We start from the raw sequence: 25,958 nt of genomic DNA, 5'->3' as shown, positions 1-25,958 counted from the left end.
GGAGCAATCAAACATAGCACAAAGCACACCTCTGTACGTCATGTAAGGCTTAAAACCTTTCAACCAAATCACTGTTAGCCTTAACTCCCATGGTTTGCTACTTGCAAACAAAGTTCAATGGCTACGTGTTGGTTTGGTAGCCAAAATGTTTCACCTTGGTTGACCTGAATTATTGCATCATGCACACATCCACTGGGTGTTTTTTAAATGATATTGCCAATTAATGCAGTATTTATTCAGTGCAGGATTTATAGCAGTGTAAGTGAAGTTGGGACATCCAAACATGTCATAGGAGATATGTTTGAAGCCTTAAGTAAAAGATGAGGTTGGTAGATGATCCTCGCACACTTTTCCTTTTCACCAATCTACAAAAATCCCAGCATTAATATTGCCAAAAGCGTCAGAGAGGAGATACGTGGTCTCAGAGGATTATCATGGATACCATTAATCAGTATGCTGTCCTGCCTGACAGAACTGTTTGTTATCGGTGTTAGATCAGAAAGTATCAAAAAAGTAGTGCTAAACACATTCCCATCTTTCCAATAGACATATCCAAGGAAACAATTTAAGAGGGAGTTTAATCCTTTTGCAGAAGGAGGAATGTGGTTCACCTTGAAACACAAGAGATTCAAAAACTTGTCTGTCTTCTCTCAGTGCCTCGCACAAAACATCTACACCTTCCCCCGGAACAAAGTGTTATCTAATTATCCTTGGGTGGATAAAAAAAACAGGGTCAGACCAACCTTATTCATTCTGTAGACATTAAAAAACATTTAATGCAAAGGGACAGAATTCCAGATTAAGCATTTCATTAAGCACACTCATATGTGCCCCTAAAGCTTTTATTTAGTATTATTGACAGGGTTATTACAGTACATCACTTAAAAAAATCTTTGGAGGTAGAGGTGCAGAAAGTACAAAGGTTAAAGCCCCTCAGTACATCGGCAGCTGTGATTATCAATGCCAGCAGTCAGTCTGAGAACACGGCAAAGAAGAATGAAGCTTATGATAAGAAAAGCTCTCATATTTGACCACAAAAACACGTGTTTGAAGGAGTCAAGGAAAGGCTTGTAAGCAAAGAACAATGTAATAACTGTAAAATATGTTGGTGGCATTGAGTGTGGTTGTTTTACTGGCAGTGGTACAACAAGGTAGATGAGTAATTGACTTAAAGATATAGTGAAATTTTGGAAAGACGTGCTCGCTCCACTTAAAAAATAATAATAATAAAAAAAATGCACATACACAATCCTGTACCTGCTCCTGTGAGGGATCGCCTAAGAGCATAAACAAACCCATTTCTCCTCCGGGAGGTGCAGGGACCCATGCAATGATAAGATTAATCTCATCTCAACCAAATTTATACATGAAAAAGTTTCCCTGCAAATAAGACTACTGGTACATTGAAAAGTCATGACATGCTTGTATGTGTGTGTGTGTGTGCTGCAATGGAAATTTGGACGTGTTTGCGGGGTAAATAAGGATCTATAGTCACCGTATAATTACTAACGATGCAAATTACAAAAAAAAATAAACTTATCTTCCCTGGAAAGTTATAATATAGAGGTAGATACCATCTACCAGCAGTGATGTGAAATGATTTCTCCAAATAGCATGCCAAGCTTTACCTGTCAAGAGGAAACTTCGTAAACGAGGCATCAGTGGGAAGCCCGACCTCTGCTTTCAGTGAACGCGCGAAAGAATCTTGTGATGCCTTACTCTTCTTCTCATAGAGTAAGGGCTTAAACAGAAGAAAACTCAAATATGTGAATAATTAGGTTTTTTTTTTAAAAGGCTACGAAGTCTACTTCTCATAGACTTCGTAGACACTTTTTCTCTTACGACGCTCATTTTCATTTTCCAAGAACCGTGGTGAGAAAGGCGAGCTCCAATGACTGGATGAAACAGTAGCTCGTAGGACGGCCTTACGTAAACATTTCACCTGAGTGATTGACAGTTAGGAGGACCTCTTATTTAGATGATCCACCCAGAAATAAAAGATCGCCCTCTATACTTTTTGGGTTCTGCTACTTCACCTCAATCGAAAGAATGACAGTAGAATTTAAAATTGCTATTGCTAGATGTCACATTTATCCTAACTGCAGATGAAAACGGGTTCTAAAGGGATTCAGTCTTTAACCTCTATGGAATGTCCCCCTTCAAGTTATAATCCTACTGAAAAATCACTGTGCTTTAAAGACCTAATAAAATTTGGCATTTGAGCTTCTCATAAATGTATCTACATCTCTGACTGGAAATATACACACTTAATAAACGAGAGAGAGACCGGTTATAGGGGACCATAAAGTTTAAAGTCAAATCAGTCATTAGACTAATAATGAAAGCTTATCTTTTATGACTTGTTTACACTGCCATGCTCTGTTTGACAGGCTTCCACTGAGGTAAACAGAAGAAAACTCAAATATTTGAATAATTAGGATTTTTTTATTTATTTTAGGAGACAGGTTAGTCAATCCCTCCGGTCCCTTTAGTTGTCCTGTTTGTGTTGTTTTCCTTTTTCTAATGAGGAGCAAGGCAGAGGGCTCGTCAGCCTTTTTAACATACACCTGTGCGGCTCCCTTTCAGCCAGTTACACCGCTGAGAGTTTGGTGCAGATGACGACCTGATGAGTCACTCTTCCCTGCATGGTGGCTTGTTGAGAACCCATCTTCATTATTTACCTCAACCTCTGAAGGTGAAAGTAAAGCCGGATTTTAATGAATCTCGTCTATCCCCCTTTTATTGCAACCTCAGTCTGGTAGTGACACAGGATGCTGTTTAAATCCAGCGAGGGTATAACTCCACCGAGGGATATTTTATTTTATCCTTTTCTCTTTTTTTGTCATTTAAACATGAGACAAAAAAGCAGGAATTTATTGAGTTTATATTTTACTTTAAAGGCTTCAAAAAAGATCTTTGCACTATTGATTAGCCTTAGAGACTATTAATAAACTAAGAAAATAAGGTGGCAGTGCTGCATTATATGAGTGTGTATTCTATAGCAATGGATATCACAAGAGGACATGGAGGGCAAATGGAAACCTCTGTATCTTAACGTCATCCTATAGGAAACAGAGACTTCACTGCATGGATGCGCAGCAGAAAATGAGTTAAGGCTCCATTCCTGAAACTCTTTTAAGGAATTAATTAAGAAGTTGGAGAGGTATTTATTTAATCTATGTAAAACTAACGATAGTATTTTCTACACAAATTAAAGGAATCATAAGAGCTTAGAGTTGGTGAAACATGCATATTTGTATGTAGCATTCATTAGACCATGCTATTTAGAGGAATTAAAGCTTTAAGATTAAACTGCATATAAAAAAGAAAGAACAACAAAATAATTTGTATAATTAGGCTTTTATTTGATAAAATATTATAAAACATTGTTATAAGACAAACATTGTTATAAGACACCCAGAAATAGTCTCTTGTCTATGCCGATTAATAAATAAACAGCAGCAAAAATAAACCTGAGCCTTATAACAAAAAATAATTGAGAATTTACCCATACAAAAACTACAAACTACACATATAGGTTCTAAACCATAATTTGGCTTTAAATACTTTGGTTTTAGTAATAAAGTCTCTATTATAAAGTTTTAGATGCATACAAATGTTTTTGGCATATCTATACAATACCTGATGGACTCTGTTGTACAGAATTAAACTAATAATAAATAAGACAGTTTTATACTAATCTGATCATTTAAACTTGACAAAAAATGATCCCTACCAGCACTTATAGATCACGTTTACTTTTAAGCATTAGTGCAGTGAATCTCTCCATGTAATTCAACAAAATAACAATCACACTCCTGCCATTATGTGTTTGATTATCAAAGCAAAACAAGCTAAACAGGAGAAGCCAGATAAAAAAAAAAATAAAGTCTGGCCTCAAACCCCCGCCACACTATAAGTGCTAATGCAATGTGAACAGTCACACCCCAAATATGTGCATACAGCAATTCCATAAAATAGTGCTACAAATACAGACCTAATTTGTAGATTAAGGCATCTGGTGACAGATAGCAACAGCTTTTGGCAGAAACATATAAACAAGAATTATAGTTTTTTTCCTTCTTCTTTTTGTTTGTTTTTAGAACAACCACTTTTCATTATTTCTTCTGGGAGAGACTAAACCTGAGGTCTTGTTTCTTACACCATCCATAACTATTAAATATATGCAATAATAAAACAATTTATAAATATCTAGCATATGAGCTTTATTAACCTTTATGACTGTGTAACAGCTCTGGCCTTCATTCTAATGACCTACATTAACCCTTAGAGGGTGTAATCGCCCGTCACTTTGTTGACTGATTAAATATGTACAGGCTCTGCTCCATAGAGTCTTTAACCCAACCCATGACGTCTGACTGCCATTATCAAACATTACAAAATAAAAAGAGGATGTTTTAGGACGGTGTAAAAATCTCCCATGTCAATACCTTTAGCCTCAAACAACCTTAGCTGCATATTTTTCATGTTACAGTAAATGACAGTGACATCATCCTGTTCAGCAGTGAGGCTGATGCAAAAGATGAACACAATTAGAGCGACACATTCCTTATGTGCTTTGTTTAACCTTATTGACTGAAGTTCCAGTATCACATTGTATAACTCTGAACAATAATTACAAACTGTACAAAAAAAAGCATTGATTTGTCAAAAATGAGAAAACATTCACAGATCAAAGGATGAGTAAATATGGGATCAGCAGCTATGGCTCTCCAGTTAAATATTCAGGAGCAACTTCAGACTTTAAAAAATGTTAGAATTAGAACTTTCACTGCTTGCTCTGTTTTTTAAAATCTTACTTTCATTAAGGCAGTACAGAATATCAAATATAAATATATTATAAATATATTTGATGTTCTATACTTTATCCTCTTCACTTAACCAGGTGATATTTACTAAGACATTACTTTTGCTGAACATATTTCAAACCACCAACATTATTCCTTAAAAAATGTAGAAAAATCTAACTTTTATATGATGTACAGTAGTTATTCTGTGAGGAAAAAAACATTTTTTAACAAAGTGCTTTCCTTTTTAAATATAATCAGTGTGTGAAAATGTTTAATTAGTAATTATGTATCTAACAGTACAGAGCCAAGGTCACTAAGGTCAGGACATGATTATAAGAAAAGACTTGCTCACCTAAACTTACCGAGATCTGAAGCTAAGACAATGTTTAAAACGGACAGCTGAGGCTGGATTGTGTTAATCGTGCCACATTATAAAACTATGAAAGATGAGAATTTTTTTTTTTTTTTCAAATCCTAACCTCTGAGGAAGAAAATGTACTTTGATCTTAACATCAAGGTTCATACTACATCTGCTGAGGATTGCAGTTGTTTCATTTCCATTAGTAAAATCTTTTAAATGACAGTTTATGTAGCTGATAAGTTACTGGGGTCATTTAATATGAAGAGGCTGATCAGCATTCGTTCCAGAAGATTAAAACAGAGCAGCCTGATGTGATATGACTGGACAAAAACAGTTCTTAGACATGAATATAATGGGTAAAACATTTTTGAAACAATATGTGACAAAACGATAGTGCTGCTCTAAAAATAATTGCTGCAAAACTAACTATTTAAATGTGATAGTATGAAGCATTGGTTTAATCAGAGATCAAATTAAACTGTCTGGGCCTGACTAAAACAGGCGTCAGCACTTCCTGTAATCCTAGTAACTTTCCATAACGCAAAGGCACAGAGCAGTTTGACAGGAATGACAACTACAGTGTCAATTGGAAGATCAGAAGATGTTTCCTTCAATCTAGAGGACGGAATTTATCCTGTTCTTAAGTTGAGATTGTTTTTAAATTATTTGGTTTTTGACTATAAACGTTAAAAACAGAAAACTTAAACACTATGAAAATTTAGAAGGATTTTCCAATCACAAAAAGACACAAAATCTAATAAAAAAAAGAGTTCCATAAAAATAAGATTATTTCTTTATAATTAACACTATAATAAAAATATTTCATCATTTTTGCCCTAAAATACTCCAACTTGTTTTATTCATTTATAAAATAAGTAAATAAATATAGGAGCTTATGGTAACATTCTAACTAAAGTTTCCAGTAGTAGTATGAAACACTGATTTACCCTGCTCAAACGGGAATAAATATTTCTGATCAACTTCAGAAACACAGAACTTCATCTGCTGCAGACGGATTATAAGGCAAGTCGGCATCACTGAGTTACTGATTGGTTGTGTTTTCATTGGATATTAAATAGATGTAAACAAAGCTCTTCTGTGGGTTATTGCATCTTCAAGATTTGTTTTCACAGTCTCCGTTAGGAACATTTAGGCTTTGGACATAGTTGACGGCATCGGTGATGGTAAAGAACAACATGTTGTTTTTTCCTACTTCTCCATCTTTTTGGTTGTCATAGTAACCTCCTCTTTCCAGGGAGTCCAGAACTGAGGTGTTACATTGAGCTAAAACTACTTCAACTGCAAGATCCTTGAAATCTTTGCGTACTTCTTTCAGGGCGTTCACTCCAGCCGTGTCCAAAAACAAGACGCCACTGCAGTCGATCACTAAGCTGCGTAAGTTTATGGAAGAGTTCTCATCCAGCATCACTGATATGGAGGCAGAAGCTTCCTGCTCGTTCTCTTTGCTTAGTTTTTCTTCAGACTTCGCTCCAGGCTCCTCCTGCTTTTTGTTCTTCATGAACTTTAAACGCCGAACTTTCTCCTTTACGGGGTTAAGATTTGCACATTTGTAAAGAGACTTTTTGAACAAGCTTTGGTTGGCATAGTAAATCGGGGCCCCGTATCTGAAAACGGCCACTCCAGAATGGGTCTGGAGGCCGTGGTAGGATGACACATTCTCATAGTGCTCCCTGGTGGCGGCGCGGCCTAGCTGCAGGACCTGGGCCTGCTGGGTTCGGCCAAGGACGAAGAAGGCCGACACCAAAACCCCAACCAGGAGCCCAAGCTCTGTGTTGACCAGCGCTGACGTCGCCATGGTGATCAGCCAGATGGAAGCATCGATTCTGTTTACACGCCACATCCGGGGAATGTCTCTGAACTTCCTTAAGGCCCCACGAAGGTTCACCACGATGATAACCGCTAAAACACATCTATAAAATACAAAGGAGAGAGAGAGCAGTCACTCTTTGCTCTGAAATGGAAAGTAAATGAATGTAAAACAAATACCTAAGGAGTTTCCTGAATTCTCTTCTATTGTAGGAGGTACCAAGAATTTAGCGGAACCACTTTACTTTTTCAATCAAGTGAGCATAGAGCTTAAAGGTTCTATATTAAGTCAAATTCTCATTATAAACATGTTGTAACAGTTCACAAATATAAAAAAAGAAAAAAAAATCCTCCTCCATCTCTGCCTTTCTCCACATCTTAGCAAATGTGTGCTCAAAATGGTCTGTTTTTATAGCATGCCCCTGATGATGTCATGAGGGGAAATGAGCTATCCAGAGTAGCCATACATTGGTCAAGCTCTGGCCTTCAATTAATTTATTATCCCATGCTCCTAGGCCATCTATACAAACTATGGTTGTTACGGTTGCGGTTTTTGGGGGTGTGGCCTTCATGCTGACAGGGGCGTAGAAAGCCAAAACAGCTCATACAGAGGAGGGCTGAAGGAGGAGATTTTTGGTCTGTCTGCATAAACTGAGAGGAATTTTCCTGCGAAACCTGCCAAAAACAAAAGCTCTGGGGGCATCATTATAAATATTTCTTATTTTCAAATGTAGCATAAAATGGAACCTTTAAAGATATGTACAGTACAAGTAGTCATACAGTAGGGAATCATCTGAGGCCCAAAAGACGCCATGATGAGCAAAGCATTCCTCCAAGTATCGAAACTTGGTCTTTTTGAAATTTACCTCAAAGCCGCAAACTTTAAGCTGTTTTAGTGAGCTATTGAGCACAAAGCAGTTTATAACTGGAATGAAAGACAAGTACCCATGTTCAATACATAAAAAAAGGTAATAAACTTAATAAATAAGCTTACTAATCAGTCGATTGGTTCCAGATGTTATTTGAGATGATAAACAAAGCTGTTCTGTGAAGGTGTTATGGGTTTGTTGGAGAACATTAGCACAGTTAAAAAGAAAAAAAAAAGCCTAATGAACAATAATGAGCACAGCAAGAATTTTAGAAAGAAAGTAGTAGGGAACTCTAAATCAGGACATGCTATAGATCTGTTCAATCCAATATCTGAAAATAGAAAGAGTCTAACACAACTAAAGATATGCTTAACTAAGTAAAAAGACATACTGATCAAGAACAGGTATCTGAGAAGTAACAAAGAGGTCAATGTTTACTCTGGAGGAGCCACAGGGATGGAACTATCTCCACAAATAAAGCCTTCATGAAAGAGCGACAAACCAGAAGTCAGAAGAAGTTCAGGACACGGGGTTGGCAGAATTATGCTGAGGTTTTCCTCCAGCAACAGCAGGCAAGAAAGGCAAAGTTGGTAAAAGACAGTTTGCACAAAACGCAAGGTAAGACCAAAAGAAAACCTGTTTGAGGCTACAGAAAGACTATAACCTAAATGGATGGAGGTTCATCTTATAGCAGGACAAATACTAACAACCAACCAGAGCCACAAAGTCAGATTTCATCAACGCATGTTCCTGTTTTAAAATGGCCCATTCAAAAGTCTCATATTAAGCTACATTTTGGAATTAAAAATATCAACAATGGCCCCTTAGAGCGTGTTTTATGACATTTGAGCAGAAAAAAATTCCTCTCAGATGATGCAGACAGAAAATGTCCTCATTCAGCCCTCCTTTGGACGAGCTGTTTTGGCTTTCTACACCCTGTCCTCCTGAAGGCCACGCCCCCACAACCCACAACCATGATAACCAGTCAGAGTGCATAAAGATAGACTAGGGATAATGGGATAATACATAAGATGAAGACAGTAGCTTGACCAAAGTATGGGCTGCTACGGACAGCTTATTTCCCCTTATTACATCATAAAGTGCATGATTTTCAAACAGACCATTTTGAGTACACATTAGACAAGAAGTGGACAATGGCTTCATGACACATGACAGTTACAAAATGTTTTTAATGTGAATTTTGCAGAATATGGGGCATTAAAAGTCCAGCCTGAATAAAACTAAAAACCCATGTCAACCAAGGTTACCAGTTTTCTAGAGGAGTGGGATCTGTGTGAGCAGGATGGGATCAGGAGAAACAGGAAAAGCGTGAAACTAAGGAGAAACCATGTGAAAGAACATGTAACCTGCAACTTCTTTAAAGTTTATTTGTACCGATTCACACCCGCTTTAAATCTGCATATTTTATCATCCTTTCCTCTTTATACGTAGCAGCAGAGGAAAGTGACCTGCACACACTCTGCATGATGAACACATAGAAAGTGGAGATTAGGGGTGGGTATTGCCAAAGAAGTCACAATTCGATTCGAATCACGATTCACAGGCCACGATGCGATTCTATCACGATGCATCACGATACTTGAATTATTGCGATGCATTGCAATATTTTCTCCTCCATGTTTTGTTTTTGAATGACTCGGCGCAGTATCCCGCGGCCGGAAATCCTTGTGACACAAGGCAGCATGCGTCAACACATCCGCAGCGACATCTACTGGACTGGAAGTTGTATTACACTTTTTTTAGGCTGATGTTCGCCAACCATTCATGCAATTTTATTTATTAATTTTTCTATATTAATAATCGATACTTGGCGTCAAGAATCGATGCAGTAGATCACGAAAATTAGAATCACGATGCATCATCATGACGATTATTTTGCACACCCCTAGTGGAGATTACACAAAAGTATGTTGGTGCAAAATAGGATAAATAAACTTCTAAACATAAAAATGTCACAATTTATATAGGTTAAAAGTTTGATAAAAACAAATTATTTTGAAGTTGCAGACAGGAAGGTGAGTATAACTACTTTAACACATCAACATCAAGGCAAATATGCTTGAAGACAAACTTGTTGAAAATTTGAAACTATGTGCCATCAAAGTTGTTTACTGTTACTTCAAAAGAGCAAATAACACATATAGCGACAGGCTTATAAAAACGCACGCCACACATTTTTATTTTATTTTGAAATAAATGTCAAAACTACATTTCATTGTACTTTTACATCAGAATTATGTACTGCTGAGGTAGCATCAGGACTAAATACAATAACATACTAAAAAAAAGCATGGAAAAAATCCAAAGAGTTTGTATGTTAATAAATCTCCTGATGATTGAGAGTTCATTCACATTCCCTCAATCATTGCTGTTCTTTGCAAACCACCTGTGTCCGGAGTTTGTACTGAACAGAGCTCCTGCTGAGAGAGAAGCAGGTTGTCAACATGAGATCTGATCTATAATGATGTCAAAGTTGACCTCTGAAACCTCTTTTCAAAGGAAATCACTTCCTATTGTAAACTATAAAGCTTCCGGTTTGCTGAAGGACTACGAACATTTTACAGTTCAGACTTTGCTAAAGTTGATCTCTATCTGTCTATGGTTCGCTCTTTGGTTTTACCGTTTCAAAATGAAATGAGACAAAAACTAAAAATCACATTATTTTAATTCTTTGTTTTAAACAAAATTAGAAACACAGCTATCCAAAAATAAATAGGCTGCGGCTTTCTTGCTTTAAAGGTTATGAAAAAAGTCCAGCTTCATATTTTATTAGTGCAACTAAAAGCGTAAATTGAACATGATCAACATTAAATAGGATAGGCTATGCAAAACCTTCAGACACAATAGAATATGGAGGTCTATAACCTGCATGGCATCATTGATTACCGAGTGGGGAGAAACTGATTGCAAGGACAGTTATTTATTACTGAAAATGTAAACTAGTAGATATGTTGCATTGATGTAATTAAGATGTTAAATGTTCCTCATGATTGTCCAAATCATATCAGGACATTTGTATTTTGAGGCACATAATAAATTAGACGTTTTTCATTCATCTAGAACTTATCCCCTTGAACCCTACGGACCCACCGGCGGGTCCAGCTGCTACATGACCTCGTAATTTTACCAAACCCCCAGTATTGATGTAAAAAACATATTTGGCACAGTTTGGTGACATTTATGGATAAATGTGCCAAAATGGCCTCTCCGCCTAAGAAATTTCTCACTAATACCATTCTAAAATAAATATGATTCATCTGACTGAGTCCAAATTTGGTATATTTTTACACAACATTTAGATTTAAAAGTCTGTACTACTTTTTTGTGCTATAAATAATATTTTGGTAGTGTTTTGCAATGTTTATTTCAAAGAAAATTTTGGCGAGGTTCAAAAAATGCAAAATATTTTGTCCCTAATATTTCAGGCAGGGTCAAAGCTACAATGGTGCTGACACCAGAAAACCATTCTATGACATCTTACCTTTACAGACGTACCAAAAGTTTCTTCTTAAATCTAATAGCTTTGAGGCTATAAGTTATTTACTTTTGTGTGTTTTTGTCAGGCAGAAATTTATTTATACCCCCTTAGGGTGTAAGAGGTTAAGGCAGACTTACTTCTGAAGGGAATAGAAGAGTGGAGCGATAACCAGAAGAACCAGCAGCAGGATAACAGCCGTGACCAGTCCTGACATCTGGGTTTGGCATCCCGTTGACTCTTTGACGAGAGTTTTCGTCAAAGCAGCACTTGTCGTGAAGCAGCGGAAGAAAGAGGGCAGGATGTTGCAGAAGCCAATGGCGTACATTTCCTGATTGGCGTCCACTGTGTAGCCGTGTTTCTTGGCAAACATCTCAGATAAAGAGACGGTGATGGCAAATCCCACAATGGCGATGGAAAAGGCGTCGACGGCCACATTAGGGATCAGGGACCATGCTGGCAGCTGTGGAGGGAGGAAGCCTGTAGGGATGTCTCCAGCGACCCCTGAACCATATTCACTATTAAAGTGACCAAAGTGCGAGGCAAGGGTTGCTATGATAACAACAAAGAGCTCAAACGGTATCGGAGCCTGGGGAGAAGAAAAAGGAGTAAAATAAATAAAGAGAATTCTACATCAAATAAAAAGTTACCATTGAGAGCCAAAAGTCTGGAATCAGGGTTACTAGAAGCCTGGGTCATGCATGTTGAGTCTGTTTATGAGCAAACAGCTAGAATAGATATTCTTTCCTAGCATACTTCTACTAAACATATCTAAAATATACCACATGTGAACAAAATGTTAACAAAGGTTTGTCACTGAAACAATGGCCAAGATAGACGTTAGCTGAGACCTCAGCCAATCCATTATTTCAGTGAGTGGAAGCTTTAAAAGTCAAATGAAATGGTCATCTGGCATATTTTATGTCCTATATGTTTATTCTAAGATAGATAGTCCTTAAATTACATTATGATATGATGACAATGAAGAATCTTGATTCTAAAGTGAACCCTAAAAAAACCCCCTATTATATATTAGGGGGAAAAAAAGAGCTTGAATAATAAGTTTTCTGTTGCTGCGCCCTGAAGACATTTTGTATAAAGGAAAAACATAAGCTGATCAAACATTTTCTCCATAGGCAGAGTTTGACTGTCCAAGTCCAAACACATTAAGCCTTAAGCTAACATTTTCAGTCTGACAGCCACAGAGGACAAACTGAGCCTGTGAGCCAGTCTTCTTTCTAGTTTCTAATGTCTATGTTGCTAACAAATTGCACACAACATGCAAATAGGGCTAAACCAATTTATTGATTTCAGAGAACTAATTAGGTGATTGAATCCAGTTGTTAACTGGAGTATAAACACCATAAAAAAATGCAATTTTCTTAAAAAAGAAAAAGAAAAAAAACTTACAGCCTTCGTAAACCCAAACTAAACGATTTTAACTAGGGATGCACAGATCCACTTTTTTCACCTCCGATACGATACCGATATTTGACGTTTAATGTTGGCCGATACCGATCCGATACCAAAAACCCGACTGAATTATTAGCTAAAGAATAGTTTTATTGTGTGAAAAAAAAAAACAGATAATTCTTCTGTGTATATGATTTAACTTCCCTTTTCTTAAAAAAAAAACATATAAATATTATGACTAATTTATTTAACAACTGTGCACAAAATTTAAACCAAACGTTCTCTGACTTGGTTAACATGTAAAAAAAAAAAATGGTGTCATTATTATCGAGTATCATCTCTGTGATGTTTTCTGGCCTCTATATATTGTTACAAGGTAAAATTTTCACTTCTTTGCTTTGCTTCCAAAGAGATTAGCTGCTTCCTGCTGCTTCCTTTTTGTTTGCTGAGTCCGACAATCCTTGCATGTTTCTTGTTATTAAACTTCTGGAGGTGTTTCAATAAGTTGGTGGTATATTTAATGTGATCGTGTTGTGTTGTTGCGCTGCCGCATGATGGCAGAGCATATTATATAGAGTTAGAATGAATAGATCGGCCCCTATAATCAAGTCAATTGTCACAGATGCCGATCTAGTTTTTTTTCCTTATATCTGGACCGATACCGATAAAAATATTGGATCGGTGCATCCCTAATTATAACCAGCTGTTTGTAACAAAAGAAGTAGTCAATACATAAAAAAAACCCCCAAAACAAATAAGCTCAGAAGTTAAGTTTTGTGTAAATATGTGAAAATTACACCAACAAAAAGGTATTGAACAAAATTCAGAAAGGAATGTGAATTCAATGGTTGATCAGAAAGCCATCCTGTCCGGGACTGATGACCTATAAACATTACCAAAATGTCATTCAAGGAAAATTTCATGACGGTAAAGGCTGACGAAGGTCATACCGGCCAAAACGATACATCAATAAATGAATGAGTGAGAGCCATGCAGTGTGCAGGATCCTTTCTTTCAATCTTTGGACACTTTCTGTGCTACGCCCTCTTCCTACATACCTGCGCCGTCAGGTGTGGTGCAATTTTGCATTCACACTTGAAACTTAAAGGCAAAATTGTAAAGCTGATAGAATTACCCTGCCAATCCCCTGACTAGAATCCAATTGAAAATCTATTTGTGTGAAAGAATAGGTCCAAATCACAGCCCATCCACTAGTTTCTCCATACAGAAGGAGACTTGAAGCTGTCATGACCTACAAAGGCATAATAAATACGTTCTCTCTGTGTGATATCACACCATTACACATAAGTATATAATTTCTGGGCTTATTTGTTTTGGTTTCTTTCTATGTATGGACTACATGGGTTGTTCCCAACACCAGGTAAATATGAATGTCAATAGAACCTTTAGAAATGCGCTTACTATAAATAACGGGGACGTGTTTAGTATCTATTTTACCCGCTGTACATACATCTATCAAATACTTTATCAATTTAACAATTAAGTCTTAAGCATTTCATTATTTTTATGTTTTGTCATTGAAAGTTTATCTAAAATGTGCAATAAAAGTTTTTTTTTTAAGTACAAGTTTAAGTAATGTTGACTTACTAAAAAGAATTGTTGATAATCCTGTCTAATATACAATGTTTTGAAACAACAAATGAACAACACATCATAAACATTTGCCAATGTAAAAAGGGGGGGGAAATATAAATCCTTGATGATTTCATATTATCCTCATGATGTTTTCAGTTTTTTATATATATATATATATATATATATATATATATATATATACATTCCTCAATTATCAATTTGTGTGACTTTCCCTGCTTTTTTTTTTTTTTTTTAAGCATACTTGGAAAATCTTTTCCATTTCCCCCAAACTGTTGTTGGTTCTTGAGAGAAAAATGTATTCTATTAATGAGCAGGCAAATATCCAGAGCAACATGTTGGTTTTATTGAGTAGGAAAAAAAAACTCTGATCATTGGCTGGTTTACGTTAAAGGACCAACCGTTCGAGAACCCTTCAGAAAGTGGACCTTCATCCCTGCCTTCAAGGGTCGCCCTGTTTGCCGGCCTAGGGGTAGGGGGGTGGGGGTGGGGGGTTGGGGGTGGATGTTCACCTACCTAAAACCGCACACAGGGTGAGTCTGATTTGATGACAGAAGCAAAGGAGCACAGGGTTTGGTGGGTGGGCCACCTTTACATACCACAGACTTTAAGGCCTTGGATGAGGTTCTCACATATATGTGCAAATAAGGATGTAAATGTGTAAAAAAACAAAACCTGTTTCATGATTCAATGTCGACCTTATTTCAGCGTCATTTTGACAACTTTAAGCCTAAACCTGCTGCCAGAGGGAAATGTGCTGCCAAGAACCTTGACGAGTGCATTAAAAAAGTGAAAAGGAAAAGGAGCAGCTGAGGAACAATAACTCAGGCTTTTATTTTGGCGTAAAGAATGGGATTTTCTCTCAGTGTTTAAACAGCCTAACAAGGGGCTTTTCAAAATGAGGGGTGTGGTTCCCCAAGGGGCCCCAGAGCTTTTTAAGGGGGAGACACAAAAACCAGGAAGTATAAAAACTAATGTAAAATATAGCCTCCTTAGCTATAGCCTTCGTCTGTCTGTAATGACGTTTCTGTTAAAAATGATCAAAACACAAAGGGGATACATGGACCAATGTTATGCAGAAAAGCATACACATGCAGGTATGTGCTGCACTGTTATAGGAATGCTTATTGCTCATTACAACCTCATATTGATGAAAACTGGTTAAAATATGACTAACGGCTACTTATAACTGAAGCTGTAATGCTAACATGTTCCTTATTCATATACCAGGGTAACTTTAATCTAATGCTTTTTAATGCTCTTAGTACTAATTTTAATGCCATCAACAAGTACCCATGACTCTCATATATGACACGGCAAAATCCTTCGTCATCCTTACCGTCAACAGTCTGCAGCCATGTTTCTTTACCTCAAGTTTCTTTTCCAAACATACGGCTTTACGATAAAACGGAAGCAGCAAACACGCGGAACCAGTTATATCTGATCTATCCGACAAAATTATTTGTATAAACGTTTCTTTATTTTTTTTTTTTAATAAAGCATTTTAAATGCCACTATAATCACATTTAATGAATTTTAATGCCAATTAAGGCCTTCATTTAAAAATATGACTTTTAATGACCTGCGGAAACCCTGTATACATTGTGAAGAGCTGCTGTTGTCTTGCAGATATATCTATATAAGAAAGATTTTGTTTAACTAAATTACTACATTTACACATTATTAACATTTACGCTTAAAGAATAGAGAGGGGTGGTGCTGTTCTCCAAAACAGTTACACCTGTAGTCCTGAGTTTATATGTGGTCATATCAAAATATGTGATGTCACAGGTTCCTCGAAGCTGACAGGGATTTGAAATGATGAGAGTTGGAAACCTGCTTTTTAGGATGTTAAATAGATTTCTTTAAGCTTAAAGGGACAAATTAGTTAATTGGAAGAAATGGTGCCAGAAATAATTATGTAGTGGTGATCAGCTGTCTATTGCTTCTTTGAGGGGGAGCTAACAATCCCACAGTTTGAAAACCCCTGGTCTAACACATGTAGCCTGACGTAGTCCGACTCAATTCTAGTCAGAATATGAGTCTGATACTGCTCCATAGAGCTGTGATTATGGGGCGTGTTTTGAACGAACCAGGAAAAAAAATGCCTCTGCACTCAATTGGATAGACCTACAACCAATAAGAGCAACGGAGTGCGTGACGTATCTTAAGCGAGGCATAGTTGTTGTCCACAAAAATCAAAGCGTGCAGTTTCACGCCTAGAATAAGAAGATGAGACTTGATCGCGTTTCTCTGTTCCTCTTTTGAAATTAATTTGCTGTCGATATCTTCTAGAACAGACCTGATAGCAGAATCTACTCACCCAAACTCTCCAGCGGCAGCCATTATTGTTGTCACCCAAGCGCGCTTTGGTCACGTGGTTGATAACGTTACTCTTGATCATCTGTCCATCATCGTATAAAGCCCGCCCTGACAATTTGATTGGATCGCCTGACAGTGGGCTTTAATACTCGCGCTACTATGGAGCAGAGCCAGACCGAACTTCCCCGAACTCAAACCTTGTGGGTGGGACTAAGTTCGGACTGGCACCCAGGCTATAACACATGCATAAAGAAACACAAATCTAAAACTTAAGCTTTTTACCTTTAGCTTGGATTTGAATCGATCATTCAGCTCCTTTGACGGGATGAGGACCGCCAAGCATACCAAGCTGGTGATTAGGTCACAGATGTTGGTTTTTCCTAAGCTGCTGAACAGAGCATACCAGGTCTTGAACAGAGTGAACCAGCCCTGCGGCCGGGGTATCTTTAGGCCCAGGAGGTACTTGATCTGGGATGTGAGGATGGTCAGGGAGGCCCCTGTTGCAAACCCACTGAGGAGGGAGTCGGAGAGGTAGACGGAGACAAAGCCTATCTGCAGAAGGCCCATCAGCACCTGAGAGAAAGAGATGAACAGGAGTTAGCAGCCAGGTTAAACTCTAAACCAGCTGTAAAAATGTCAATAATCAAATAACAGTAAAATAAATAAACCCAATTCTAATTTCCTGTTTAGAGACTTATGAAATTTACCTGGTAAATGCCCGCAGTGAAGGTGACCGTTGCTCCTACTGTGATTGCATAGCAGCTCCTATCACATCCCATATTGCTGCTGTTCCCCTGAACGGCCAACAAAGTATCGCTGCTATTATTACCAATGCTGCTCTCTGGGGAGTATCCTGCTAGAACCAATTCTTTATCCACAACCTGACCCACAAGCAGACAGAGAACTCCAAATATTCCCACAGAGATGTGCCTGGAGGAGCCCAAAATGGCATAAATGATCGACGAGAAGAAAGACGTGTATAAACCATATATAGGGTCCTGATTAGCCAGTAAGGAGTAGGCTATGGACTGAGGAACCAGCAGGATCCCGACGATAACTCCTGACATAATATCACCGAGAATCCAGTCTCTGAGCTTGTAGCGAGGCAGCCACTTCAGAATTGGGACAAAGCCCAGTATTTTGGATTTCACCTTCTCCGGGCTGCATGAGCAGTGCTTCTTCACCCGATCTGATAGAACCGTATGCCATTTCTTCTCCGGTTGCTTCTCAACCCTTTCCAGAATCAGTGGCTGCTGCAGGTCAGCCTTGGCTCCATCCCCAAAAGGTGTGCAGCAGTCATCTTTCGCCGGCATGCTGGACTCCAGTGCCTACAGTGAACAAAGTTCAGCAATTATCAAATAAGAAATAAACAGCCGATCAGATGAACACTTCTCTAGTAGTGTGTTGGTCGCTGCACCTTCCAGGCTAGACCATTGAAGGTGTGATTCTGACCACAAGCAGCCCCAGGAAATAAAAACAGCATCTGAAAACGCCCTTAATAGATGGATGCTACTGTAGCAACAATCACAATGCAGTACAGAAGCCTGGGAGGGTCTAATGACTGGACATTTGCTCAGACCTAAATATAGCTTCTACTTTTTTTTTTTTTATACTTCACAATAAAATTTATAAAGAAAATATAATTCAAGCAATTAATCAAATGATCCAATGTTTAAATGGTCGATTGCAACTAGCAAGGGAAAAAACACGACATATGGGAAGTTATCGTTAATCAAGTGCTCAAATATGTCACCAAATAAAAGATTCTAATTGACAGTTTAGAAGATATTTATCCTTTAAGACTTTAAGCGATGCTATACTCGCTGAATTAGACAAAGGACAAAAAAGGGTGAACTAAAATTGGGGGGGGGGGGGGGGGGGGGCTTACATTATAAGCTGTTTAATTATTGATAACAACAAGTTGACGATATATACACCGGGATTTTCAACAACTTCGTGAAAAACTCAAATAAATTAAAGTTTCTCTCAGTCTAAGTGAGGACTAGTTCATCCAACTGCCAGCTTCCTATCAATGGGCACCATTGTAAACAAGCTGTCAACGTGGACACCGAACTTTAACAACTTCCGTTAATCGACAAGAATTGTCCTGCGAAAAAAAAAAAGCAAAAAAATTTTACGGAAAAAGTCACTAACCTGCCACCGAATCAGGCGAATGAAGTTAGAAAGTTTTTTTCCTGTTACTTTTTTGACGGTGGAGCTTATTCTGCCTTTGAATTCATTTTACGCTTGGTTTCCAGGCGATACGTGCTGACGTCTATGTGAACGTGATGACGTCACTATCATCCTCTTCGACATCATCCTGTTCTTCAACTAACCTTAGAGGTGCATACCGCCCCCTACTGTGTGATTGAATAACTTGATAGCCTACACCTTCTAAAATCTGTTTTAAATTTGTACGTATAAAAATAAGAACAACGCTTTATCCATAATCATAATTTCATCTATATCCCCCTTATTTCTTAACATTGATTTAAGATTTTTTCCCTCTTATTTTTATATAAATCCTCTCTTTCAATTGCATATTTTTAAACACTTTCTTGAAAAGTAATTTAAACTCTTTTTATCTATAACCCTCACATTCCTCATAATCATTCCTGTTTCTTATTATAAATAAAAAAAGATATAATTTAAGTATGACCACAGGACTGATCTGGCTATTATGTAGCAAACCACAGTGTCTGTAAAGGGTCCAAGGTAGTGTCAAGTGATTTGGGGTCTTTGGACTTAAAAGAGTGCTCAAATAAACACAAATCAAGTTTAATTCTTGTTTTTTAAAAAGGTTAATTGCCTCTAGATCTCAACTGCATGTAATATAAATCTAACCTTCTCCTAGTTATACACTTTCTTTCGTTTTGAGTTGTAAGGTTTGTCTTAGTGTGCTTCTACTTGTTCCTTTTTTGACTCTTACTTTATAGCTTACATTTCTCCTGTTATGGTCAATAAAGGGTTATTATATATCTGTTCTTATTTTGCCTTCTAGAAGGAAAACATTTTAAATAAAAAAAAACATATTTCCTAAGATTAATCACAAGATGTAATTAAAATATGGATGCAAAAACAATATCTGTGGCCGACAAACACGGATCAAACTAAATGAATCGGAGACACAGACACATACCAGCTGTGTGTCAGTAATAAAATCTCTGTACCTGAATAGAAAAAGGAAAAAAAACAGCATTGCTTCTAGGACTTCACTGCCCTCTTGTGTGTAAACACTATATCTACCAGAACCCTGAGTGAAAAATACAATACATTTTCCGATGCAAAATAACAGATTGTTAAAAAGGCACAAACCTTAGTACTTTGAACAGATTAGTATCTTAGAAGTCTCTCAGATCCTCTTTTGTTGAACATTTAGTCTCCCTACTGATCAACAGAATGAGCCAGAGAGATAAAATATGTTCTGGCTAAAAGCAATAATTCTGCTGAACCCAGCTGTATGTTTCTCACCATCCAAGGACCTAAAAAAAACCAAGAAAAAACAGCATTGCTTCTAGTACTTCACTGCCCTCTTGTGTGTAAACACTCTATCTACCAGAACCCTGAGTGAAAAATACATTTTCCTATGCAAAATAACAGATTGTTAAAAAGGCACGAACCTCAGTGCTTTGAACAGATTAGTAACTTAGAAGTCTCTCAGATCCTCTTTTGTTGAACATTTAGTCTCCCTACTGATCAACAGAATGAGCCAGAAAATATTTTCTGGCTAAAAGCAATAATTCTGCTGAACCCAGCTGTATGTTTCTCACCATCCAAGGACCTAAAAAAAAAAAAAAAAAACACACACACTTTGCACAGTTAATTGTTGTTACATTTTAGTTAAATAAAGATATAAAATTGTATTTTTCTTTTTGAAGAATCAACAACAAGTGGGACATAATCATGGAGTGGAACAACATTTACTGGATATTTTAAACTTTAACAATAAAAAAAAAAAAATTGGCACTGCAAAGTTATTCAGCCCCCTATAGTTAATACTTTGTAGCGCCACCTTTTGCTGCAATTACAGCTGCAAGTCTCTTGGGGGTATTTATCAGTTTTGCTTAGCCCATTCTTTCTTGCAAAACAGCTTTTCCACAGATTCTTGATTGGATTCAGGTCTGAACTTTAACTTGGCCATTCTAACACCTGGATATGTTTATTTGTGAACCATTCTGTTATAGATTTTGCTTTCTGTTTTGGATCTTGGAAGATAAACCTCCATCCCAATCTCAGGTCTTTTGCAGACTACAACAGGTTTTCTTCCAGAATGGTCCTGTTTTTGGCTTCATTAATCTTCCTATCAATTTTATCCACCTTCTCTGTCCCTGCTGGAGAAAAGCAGGCCCATACCATGATGCTGCCACCACCATGTTTGACTCTGGGGATGGTGTGTTTGGGGTGAAAAGCAGTTTTGTGTTGTTTACAAAAACTTAATTTTGGTTTGGTCTTCGTAGATTTGCAGTGTTCCTGATACTTCTTCAATTTCAGTGTAATTGCTTTCAGAGTGCTCCTTGGGATGTTTCAAGCTTGGCAAAACATTTTCTATCCAAATCTAGAGTCAGATCGGCATACTTTTTGTTTCTATATAAACTAAATTAATTCTTAGTCACAATATAAAGCACAGCCAATATTCTCTATGATTTTAAACATGAAAATAAAATCTAACCAAATTTAAATTCCCGCACAAAGTTTTTTCCTACTAAGGTAACTTATTTAAACTAATATTGACCAATACAGTTTTAGCTATAGAGAATCTTCCCTCAACATCCCACAAATTTCTTATCTCTGGCCATTTCTGCATCCAAGAAATAACATTATAATCAAAGCTGATATATTTGATTTTGCTGATTTTTTAAAAGTTAAAATAAATGTGTTTTTGCTGGTCGCTGCACTGCTGCTACAATTCAATGTGGGAATAATTCTCTGTTGCACATGCTTATTAGAACAATGTATGCCGATCTGACAGCGTATGCTGTTCTGACAGAAGACCCTGCATCACACAACAGTATCTTAGACCTGCCTGGTGTGTTCACTGTTCTTTATTAGGCTATCTGCGCTTCAAACAGACCTCTGAGACTATCGTAGAGCAGGTGCATTTAGATGATGACTTGATTAAGAACAATTGGATTCTATTTATCATCATTGGTCATTTATGTCAACATTGGATAATTCAGAGATCCTCACTGAACTTAACTGAAAAGTAAAGAGTCCAATTAGTTTTGCACGCCCCACTTTTCAGGTTTTATTTGTTAAAAAAGTTGTAATTCAAGCAGGTGTGGTTTTTCAAAATAAAATTCTTAAATGTTAAACCTTGGATGTGTCCTCACGCAGAGAGAATTTGAACATGACATCTGAAACTAAAATAAAATTTTCAAAATGTATCCCCAGGTTCAGATTGTGAATGTTGGACAGTTAGCGTCCAACAATTTACATTTCCATACCTGCGAACATGATGGTTTCCTCTTTAATTTAATGTTGTATTATCATGTATTGGAGCATTGATGTTTACTGAGGTTGATAGGTTCAAATAAGTCAATGGGTTGGGATTGCAAGTTGCATGTCGTTACCTCAGACACCTGGGAACAGTTATTGAAACACTATCATTTAAACCATAGCTTATTGGGGGTTAGCCCATTGCTTTGTTTGTATGACTCATACATTTGAATTATTAAATGATTTAATGCAATGAAAATCCATTTGTTCTGATATCATAGTTATCCATCTAAAAATAATATAAGTCAAGGGGTACAAAGCCAGAAAGGCAAGTAACATTTAAGTATGTAGCACAGCTCAATAACAAAACAATTTAACGAACTGTACATGAGCAGAACATCCATTTATTTATTGAAAGTGTATTACCCTTTTCTACATGGAATTAGTTCCCCTCTATTGCCTAACACAGGGGTCTTCAATATTTTCCAGACCACCAAACTGATGGAGAGATGGAGTAATGTCTCCCTGGGATTATTAAAGCATTTCTGATTCTGATTTCTGGTTGATGGGTGTTGTGAATGAAACGGAACCCAGCTTGAAAGAGCTCCTGTGTGGTGTGTCGCTGAATGTGTGCATTGATGACTGAAAGACATCTTCTGCCTCCATTTATCTGTTTATTACAGTGTTTTGAATTCATGTTAATGCGTATTAAAAGACATTTCAATTAGTGCACAAAATGCAGGGCGGAATATAAAAAAAAAGAAATTTGTAATCAACCAAAACTTTCACGACCCCTTTGCATACCTCAGCAGACCCCTTGGGGGTCGTGGACCCCCTGTTGAAGACCTCTGACCTAACAGATTAGGAACTGCGTTCATTATACCTTAAAGGTGTGTTCCAAGATTATTAGTCCCACCTCTCACCACCTGGGCTTTGTGCAACAGCAACAGGCTAACTCCTTAGTGATCCTGCTCATGCTTTGTTTTTATCTTTCCAGAAGATGCAAGCTCTGCTTTCTGGCCTTTAAAACCCAGAGAAGGAGACTGACTATTGTTTCCAATTTGTTTCCACTTCTGAACTCTGAGGGGTTTGAATAACTGATTTCTAATGAGCAATATTGGAGTATTTCCATGTGTATTATCATGATATTGTTGCCAGATCTGTTGTTTATGCGTCGTTTCAATTGCTCCTTTTCATTTAAAGTACTGCTACCTATATTTCTGTTTTTGTTTTTTGTTTTTTTATACTGTTAGCTCCCCCTGGCCCTGGCTCTCTAAATGACCCCTCAGGGATATGTCCTTCTGTTCTAAACCATATCAGTAAAATAAACCAACAGATATAAATACATTGCATAGGCAGGTTAAAAAATAAAAATAATAAACCACAGTGGGCTCAAATAAACAAACTGTCTCAGAATATTAGATGTTTGTTAATCTGTTATGTAAAGTATTATTCAGGTCTGCATGTGATTCATGCAGCAGCAGTAGGTACGGTGGCTACGAAAGAGCCGTCGGTCTTTTGCTACAAGATCACTTGAGAAGAAGAAGCTTGTCCAGAAATATTTTAAAACATATTAAAATGCAGTTCAGACTTTGAAGTGTAAAATATTTTAGAATATATTTTATTAGATGAACAACAAATTTTCAGATTAAAAATTTTGTACAATAATATTTTGTAGTATTAAAATATTAAATTATTTAGAACATATAAAATTGAGAAAAAATATATATAATTTTTGTTAAAACTTCCTCACTGAAAAAGAAAATAGTTTTTAGAGAACAGATCAGATCCATACCACTGTCGGGTGATCTGTTAAATATTTCTCTTTATACATTTTTCCCTGTTTTACTCTAAATTCCAACAATTATTTGATTAGAACTTTATTTGTGTGGATATTAAAGCACAAAACACCAGAAGTAACCAAACACTATCATAGGAATTAAAAATCTCAAGATAGCCGATTGATTTTGTAGAGCAGTTCTCACTTCTATCCGCTGAGGGGCGCTCTTGGTCTATAGTTGGTGCTGATCAAATAATCTGTGAAAAAGACTTTAAGAAAATCTACAGTTTAATAAAATACATTGAAAACTGCCATAAATAAGTTCAAAATGTAGGAGGTACATTTTATTCAACTTCTGCTGCTATAAACCTGGCCTTCATGTGTCCTCTACAGGTCCACATAAGGACTGTTGGTGTGGATTGTTAAGCTATACAGGGTCACAGAGATTTCTGGGGATCCTGGACTTTAGATCACTGCTCTAAAAATAAAATGTTTGAGATGTTTCTTTAAGATAAAACATAATTTTGGAGAAACAAGAATAAAAGGATTAGCAGAAACTCTAAAATTCATGATTAATAACATTTAAGGAGTCTCTGTGGAACTTTTTTAAATTAATTATGTCATTTGTCTGTTTGGTTGTTTTTTTTTTTTCTCACCCCTTAGTTCATTAACTTAATTAAGATTACATTTGAGGAAATATTCTTGACTGGAATAAGGTGATACAGTGCTATCATGGGAACTTCTAAACTGTTATAGCATTTCTTTGAGGTACCAAACCAGTGTACATTTTTATATTTAGTATTTTTGATTTTTCATTCCATAAATCAATCTATTTGTAAGAAATTAAAGATAGATTTGGAGAAGAGAGGCCCATATTCATTTATGCTTCTAAGAGATCACTGATGAGACTTAAGTCTTTCAGGAGGTTTTTTCTTGGAATATTATATATGGGAAAGATTTCAGGATCTTCAGAGTGTATTCAGGTTGAGGAATTAAAGAGCTGAGGCCCAAGACGCTTTCAGAAATGATATAAACTGAGTTGAAGATTATAAGGAAAATCACTTTTTTCCATTAAAACATGTGGATGAATATCTGAAGTGAGATTTAATTCATGATCGATGAACCTGTTGTTGTGTTCCTAATTAGGTCTGTCTTCCTCTTCATCATCTTTCCCTTCATCTCCATGTTTGCTGTATCTCATTGACTTCTCTCTCTCTCTCTTCCTCCATACTGAGGTTTTTTTTTTCTTTTTTTTCCAGGATTTCCAGACGTTTCTATTTCCCAGGAGGAAGGCACTGGGCTAAAGGAGGATAAATATTTAATCAGTGCTGCTCCGGAGTTTCTGCTTAATTAGAGGATTTCTGAAAAAAAAAAAAAAGAAGAAAAATACTCAAACAAAAACTGACAAATACACACGTTAGGGTATGTCCGCATCCTCGTGCACAAAAAGTCACGAGCAGCGATCAAACATAACTTCCAGAATGTTTGTAATGAAATTCAGATTGCTATTGTTTGCACTGGATCCGGTTCTGTTTTAATTGTTTGATGTGAAATCATTTCTGGCGCGGAAGCGCGTCTGATTAGTGATGTTGGCGCTTGCTGTGCCCATAGAGAAGCAGAGCGCCATATGTCTGGATGTAGAAATAAAAAGCCAGAATGAGGAGCGCTAAACAGAAATCCACCACAACTGGAGTCCGGGTGGATCCAGATCCAGATCAATAACCTGCTTCAGAGTCACTCAGCTGGAAATGCATGTTGGGCCCCTGTGCTCTCAGGGGCCATCATCGGTCACATGTCATCAGTGCGTCTAGTGTTTACCTTTTTTTCCTCAGTCCGCGCGGCCCAACACGCGGAATCCCATATTTGGAGCGCACTTAAAAAAAATAAGTGACGCGCCTAGAAATTGCAGCCAATCAGACGCCAGAGGTGAGACGTGTATTCAAATTAGGATTCCTTATATGGTTAGGCCCCGCCCCCTCTGTTCCACGCGGGTCCCCCGGGACCTGCTGTGCATAGAGACCGAGAGAAG

At 37.2% G+C, this 25,958-nt stretch overlaps 1 protein-coding gene across 2 annotated transcripts; it reads right to left on the bottom strand.

Annotated features, from left to right (window-relative positions):
• Positions 1 to 3,501: 3,501 nt before the first annotated feature.
• slc26a2 (solute carrier family 26 member 2) lies at positions 3,502 to 20,164 on the bottom strand. 2 transcript variants are annotated; one of them, XM_038295398.1, is made up of 5 exons: positions 20,029 to 20,164; positions 17,421 to 18,041; positions 16,996 to 17,286; positions 11,505 to 11,953; positions 3,502 to 7,103 (listed from the first exon to the last, which is right to left on the bottom strand). In XM_038295398.1, the coding sequence occupies exons 2-5, from the start codon at positions 18,024 to 18,026 to the stop codon at positions 6,287 to 6,289; spliced, it is 2,163 nt and encodes a 720-aa protein (XP_038151326.1). In that variant the 5' UTR covers positions 18,027 to 18,041; positions 20,029 to 20,164; the 3' UTR covers positions 3,502 to 6,286. The 2 variants fall into 2 exon arrangements, with proteins under 2 accessions (XP_038151326.1, XP_038151325.1); XM_038295397.1 differs by lacking the exon at positions 20,029 to 20,164 and adding an exon at positions 18,868 to 19,012.
• Between the last annotated feature and the right edge of the window lie 5,794 nt (positions 20,165 to 25,958).

The sequence above is a fragment of the Cyprinodon tularosa genome, unplaced genomic scaffold (genome assembly GCF_016077235.1).
Source record: "Cyprinodon tularosa strain WSP-4 unplaced genomic scaffold, ASM1607723v1 ctg355, whole genome shotgun sequence".
NCBI lineage: Eukaryota > Metazoa > Chordata > Actinopteri > Cyprinodontiformes > Cyprinodontidae > Cyprinodon > Cyprinodon tularosa.
The sequence above is the reverse complement of the archived record's forward strand: the minus strand, read 5'-3'. Positions and strand labels throughout refer to the sequence as shown.